Below are 6,561 nucleotides of genomic sequence, written 5' to 3' on the forward strand. Positions count from 1 at the left end.
TCCAATTTTGTTCTTCTTTCTCAGGATAGCTGTGGCTATTCAGGGTCTTTTTTTTTTTTTTAATTCCAGATGAATTTTTGTAGAGTTTGTTCCATATTTTTGAAACATGCCATTGGTATTTTGATAGGTATTGCACTGAATCTATAGATTGCTTTAGGTAGTATGGACATTTTAATGATGTTGATTCTACCAATCCATGAACGTGGTATGTTCTTCCATTTTTTTATGTCTTACTCTATCTCTTTTTTCAATGTCCTGTAGTTTTCTGAGTACAGGTCTTTTACACCATTAGTTAAGTTTATTCCTAGGTATCTTAATGTTTTTGGTGCAATGGTAAATGGGATTGTTTTTTTTCATTTCCCTTTCTGTGAGTTCATTATTGGTATATGAAAAGGCCATAGATTTCTGGGTGTAAATTTTGTATCCTGCTATATTGCCAAATTCATTATTAGGTCTAATAGTTTTTTGATGGAGTCTTTGGGGTTTTCTATGTATAGTATCATGTCATCTGCAAATAAGGACAGTTTTACTTCTTCTTTTCCAATTTGGATGCCTTTTATTTCTTCTTCTTGTCTGATCGCTATGGCTCGTACTTCTAATACTAGTATGTCAAACAGGAGTGGTGAAAGTGGGCATCCTTGTCTTGTTCCTGTTCTTAGGGGAAATGAGTTTAGTTTTTGCTCATTGAGTATGATGTTGGCTGTAGGTTTGTCATATAGGGCTTTTATTATGTTGAGGTATGATCCCTTTATTCCCACTTTGCTGAGAGTTTTTATCAAAAAAGGGTGTTGGATTTTTTCAAATGCTTTTTCTGCATAAATTGATACGATTATGTGATATTTGTCTCTCAGTTTGTTTATGTGATGTATCACATTTATTGATTTGCGGATATTGTACCATCCTTGCATCCCCGGAATAAATCCCACTTGGTCATGGTGTATGATCTTTCTGATGTACTGCTGAATCCGATTGGCTAGAATTTTGTTGAGGATTTTAGCATCTATGTTCACCAAGCATATTGGCCTGTAGTTCTCTTTTTTTTGTGGTATCTTTATTTGGTTTTGGGCTTAGGGTAATGCTGGCTTCATAGAAAGAGCTTGGAAGTGTGCCTTCCTCTTGAATTTTTTGGAATAGTCTGAGGAGGATAGGTTTTAGTTCTTCTATGAATGCTTGGTGGAACTCCCCTGTAAAGCCGTCCGGACAAGGGCTTTTGTTTGCTGGAAGATTTTTGATCGCTATTTCAATTTCTTTGGTAGTTATTTGCCTATTCAGGTTTTTTGATTCTTCTTGGTTGAGTTTTGGGAGCTTGTATTTTTCTAAGAATATGTCCATTTCATCTAGGTTGTCCATTTTATTAGAATAGAGTTGTTCATAGTATTTTTTCATAATCATTTGTATTTCTTTGGGATAGGTTGTTACTTCACCTGTCTGATTCTTAATAGGAGTGTTTGCCTTGGGCAGGTTTCTTAATCATTTTGTGCCTTAGTTCCTTATTTGTAAAATTGATATAATAGGAGTACTCTCAGTGTTGTGAGGATCAAATGAGATGCTTCTACTATCCAGAATGTTCTCTCTCAGATCATCCCAGGCTGGCTCCTTCTTCACATTCAAGACTCATTTCAAATGACAATACCTCAGAGGTCTTTCCTAACTGCTTCAACCTATTTTGCAGTTTCTCTCATATTACTGTGTTTTAAGCTCTTCATGACATTTTTTGTTCTCTAAATTTCTGTTTACTTGTTTATTTGTTTACTTAATTTCTCTGAGCCTTAGTTTATATTCACTGCCATATCCTCAGTGCGTAGTATGGCAAGTGGAATGTAATAACACTCAATGCATATTGCTGAAAGGTTTTATTTACCCTTTCCCTTCCCAGTCTTGGAAAAAACTAATGGATTGCCAAACTTGGGTGAAAATATTCTGATCACAAACGTCAGGCACAAAACTCTTTTAAAGTATTATCAGTCTGTGACTAAAATATAAGATCTAGCCCTTGGCCTCAGGAGCTCACAATCTAGTTAGTGGGGTGTGACTTGAATGATTCTTAGAACCATTAGTGGCTTATAAACCACTAGTGCAGCCTATGCCTTCCATGGATAAAAAGTGATACAGCCATAGATCTAAGAAGATATGTAGCTAAGAACTAATTTGTTTTTTCTTTATTGTTGAAAGTATTACAGATGTCCCCTTTGTTTATTTTTTTCCCCATTGACCCCTTCCACCCTACACCTGCCCCTCCCAGGCCTTCATCACTCTATTGTCTGTGTCCATATAAGTATATAAGTTAATCACTCCCCATCCTCTACCCTGCCTTCCATCTGAAATTTGTCAATCTGTTCAATGCTTCTATGTTTCTGGATCTATTTTATTTATCAGTTAATTTTATTCATTAGATTCCACTTATGAGTGAGATCATGTGATACTTATCTTTCTCTGGCTGGGTTATTTCACTTAGCATAATAGTCTCCAGGTCCCTCCATGCTGTTGAAAATGATAAGAGTTCTTTCTTTTCTTTTTTATAGCTACATAGTATTCCATTGTGTAAGTGTACCACGGTTTCCTAATCCACTCATTTGCTGATGGTCACTTGGGCTGTTTCCAAATCTTAGCTATTTACAATGAACATAGGAGTGCATATATTCTTTCTGATTGGTGTTTCTGGTTTATAAGAACTAATTTGAATGCTGCAGAGTATAAGTGAAATGAAGATACAGAGGGAGGGATTCACCTTAGGGACCTTAAAGGAGAGATAAGATATCCTAGAAAAAAAGAGACCAGTCACTAATGTTTAAAAAGCACATAGAACAATGTCTCGTCCATAGTAAATATATCCTATATAATAAAGAGGTAATATGCATATTGACCATCATGCCCTCACAGGATGGCTGCCTATGACCCAGGCCAGCAGGGGGGTTAGTGAGGGATGTCCAAACGACTGAACAGCAGGCTGCATGGGGTGACCAGGCCGGTAGGGGGATTAGTGAGGGATGACCAAATGACTGAACAAGCAGGCTGTGTGGGGAGACCAGGCCAGCAGGGGGGGAAGTTGTGGGTGACAAGGCTGGCAGTAAGAGGCAACCAGGCTGGCAGGGGGGCAGTTAGGGGAAACCAGGCTGGCATGGGGGGTGTAGTGACCAGGCCGGCAGGGGGGGCAGTTGGGAGCAATTCGGCTGGCGGGGGGGGGGGGGGGGGAGCAGTGAGGCGCAACTAGGCCAGCAGGGGGGCAGTTGGGGGCCACCAGGCCAGCAGGCGGGGCAGTAAGGGGTGACCAGGCTGGCAGGGTGGGGGCAGTTAGGAGCGGCCAGGCCAGCAAGGAGGGGGCAGTTGGGGGCGACCTGGCCAGGAGGCAGAGGAGGTTAGGGGGCAATCAGGCCAGCAGGGGGGGAAGTTAGGGGTGACCAGGCAGGCAGGCAGGTGAGTGATTAAAAGGCAGTGGTCTAGGATTGTGAGAGGGATGTCTGACTGCTGGTTTAGGACCAATCCCTGGGATTGGGCCTAAACTGGCAGTTGGATATTCCCCGAGGGGTCCCAGATTGCAGAGGGTGCAGGCTGGGCTGAGGAGACCCCCCCATGCATGAATTTTGTGTACAGGGCCTCTAGTATGTATATATTTATTTATTATCCATAGTATACATATTTATTAATTAAAGTCCCCTACTCACAGTTTTATGCCATCAGAACTTTATTTTTGCTTTTAAAAAAGATATAAAAAATAAAAATACTTTATTCAAAAAGTTAACACAGGCTGCCCTTTTCAAAACCCTCATAAGAGAGCCACAAGAACATTTAGTAAATCCTGCCTGTTATTAGTAAATATCACATACTAATTTTATTTATTTTTAAAAGACTTTCACAGATTTGTAGATAGAGAAGAAGGGAGAGGGAGAGAGAGAAACATCAATGTCTGAGCGCAACATCACCTGGCTGCCTCCTGCACAGTCCCCACTGGGGATCTGGCTTGCAACCCGGGCATGTGCCTTGACTGGAAATCGGACTGGTAACCTTTCAGTGCATGGGACAATGCCCAACCAACTGAGCCACACTGGCCAGGGCTATATGTTAATTTTAGAAAAAGCATCAATGGGAGACCCCAAACTGAGATCACATGGACTCAAGTAGATTGTCTGAACAGAGATCAATCATCAGATATATCCACAAAGAAAAATGACTGCACAGAATGGCCCTTCTGAGCCTCTGCTTCATGATGTGGAGCCTGGGAACACTCTCCTTCATTGAAGACACAAGGTGGACAATCGCAGTTGGGCCTCTGGCTGGACTGTGACAAGGTGAACACCTCGTAGCCTGTCTCACCATCCTGCGTTGTGGTTTGTATCTCACTGGCTTCTTTCATGCAGTAGGGAGTAGTGAGCCATGGGGAGTACTGGGGGGCAGTGCATGACACTGGAAATGTGTATTTATATGAGGTAGACTTTGAAGCACAATGTATCTCAGTGCTGTACATAACCATATCCTGAGAGATAGCTTTGGCTCTGATGCCACATTCGGTAACGTGGTAGGTAAACTTGTAGATATGTGACTGAACATGATTGACAGGGCAACCCTGGCCCAAGTGTAACTCATGAAAGTGTACATATACATTGCTGTTCAACATGAAGGGATGTACCGTAACCATGAACCAGTCTATAGAGCAGAATACAGTGATTGGAATTTGCCCGAAACAGGTAAAAAACAAAGAGGTGAGAATGACCATCCCTCCTATCAACTCGAAGACTTTCATCCCTGTAGCTGATCACGTAATGATTCTCAGGAAACAGGAAGCTGTCTGGTGAGGATTTCTAGAACACACAAAAACACAAAAGGCAAATGATTTTATTTCCTATCAAAAGTTCAAATAAGATCACTTTCTTAAAACAAAAGGCCATTCCTAAAGCATTAAAAAAGGTAAGAGAATAGAACTTACATGTTCTCACCAAAAAAAAGGTAAATATGTGATGTGTTAATTAACTTGATGGGGGAATCCTTTCACAATGTGTAAGTATGTCAAATCATCACATTGTATACTTTAAATATCTTACAATTTTATTTGTCAATAAAACTGAAAAAAAGGGAAAAAAGAAAAGGAAAACATTCTTGTGAAAGAGAACTGAATTTTTTAATTGATTTTTTATTGATTAAGGTATTACATATGTGTCCATATCCCCCATTGCCCCCCCCACTCCTGTACATGCCCTCACCCCCTGAGAATTGAATTTTAATTTCAGTGTTGAAACTCACGTTTATGGATGACTACAATAGCTTCTTTAAGTGACTTTATCATGCTGTTTTGGTATAAAGTACATATCGCTCATATGTAGAATGAGAGTCCGTACTGATCAGGAGTGGCATCCTTTTCTGTATAACCCTAGCTAAAAAAAGAAATAAAAAAAGTTTTTATGCCAAACATTAAATAAGGAGACAGGAGATACAATTTAATTCAAATTGACAGCACTTGTCCTCTCATATGCTATAATAACGAATCCCTCCCTCCATATTGGCTTTTTTTTTTTTTTTTTTTTTTTTTGGTTAGCAACAAATTTAATTAAATAAAACCTAAGAAGTAATTATGTTTTATTCCTGGCAACCAAGTATTAAAATTTTGACAAGAGGCTCCCATAAGCTAACCAAATGTAGCTTCAAAAACTCTAGCAGTAGCATCATAAGTCATTATGACCAATAGATTCCTTGGTATATCAATTGGGATACCTTCTAAAACAGTAAAATTTTGGAAGCAAAAATACTCCTTCTGAATTTTATATTTTGATCCATATTATACATGAAAATTATTTAAATGTCCTATATTAAAGAAAGAGAGTCTTGAGGAGAAACCAAGATAGCAGCATAGGTAAACACCTAAACTGCTGCCTCGCACAACAATTTCAAAACTACAACTAAAAGACAAAACAAACATCATCCAGAACCACAGGAAGGCCGGCTGAGTGGAAATTTTACAACTAGAAGGAAAGAGAAAAGCACACTGAGATTCAGAGGAGCTGCAGAAGGCAGAGGTACAGAGGCACGCACACGCGGAGAGGGCTGGCAACTGAGTATGCGCCTGGCTTTCTCAATTGGGAGGGAGACAAAAGCTTCCCATGGCTCTGAACTTCAGTTCCAGGCGAGACTCTGGGGACCCAGACTCATTCGTTGAGAAACTGGACTGTCTGGCAGCAGGCGGAACTCGAGGGTGGCTTTCTCTCAGAGGTGCTTGCAGCAATTACCACGGGAGACTGAGACACAGGGGCCTATTAGGGCAGGGCTGATGGGAAGCCATTGCTGTCTGCTCCACCCTGAGACTCTGCCCCATCCAAGCTGAGCACAGAGGCTTTTGCAAGTCTTGTCTCATAAGGGTGTCTCCAGCACAGAAGTTCTCCCATTGTAGACACAACTGGTCCTCACAGCCAATTGGCCTGGAGGTCAATTCTTCCCAGTGATACCAACAACAATCAAGGCTTAACTACAACAAGACTGTGCACACAGCCCACAAAGGGGTGCATCAAGAGTGTCCACCACAGGTAACTGGGAAGGCTGAGCCACTGGGCCCTATAGGACACCTAGCACACAAAG

General features: G+C 40.9%; 1 protein-coding gene across 1 annotated transcript; it reads right to left on the bottom strand.

Moving 5' to 3' along the window:
• Positions 1 to 4,135: 4,135 nt before the first annotated feature.
• On the bottom strand, positions 4,136 to 4,738 carry PLAC1 (placenta enriched 1; the record flags this gene model as incomplete). Its single annotated transcript, XM_080652921.1, has 1 exon — positions 4,136 to 4,738. One exon carries the CDS (start codon positions 4,736 to 4,738, stop codon positions 4,136 to 4,138), a length of 603 nt encoding a protein of 200 aa, XP_080509047.1.
• Between the last annotated feature and the right edge of the window lie 1,823 nt (positions 4,739 to 6,561).

This window comes from Plecotus auritus (genome assembly GCF_963455305.1).
Source record: "Plecotus auritus genome assembly, chromosome: X".
Taxonomy (NCBI): Eukaryota; Metazoa; Chordata; class Mammalia; order Chiroptera; family Vespertilionidae; genus Plecotus; species Plecotus auritus.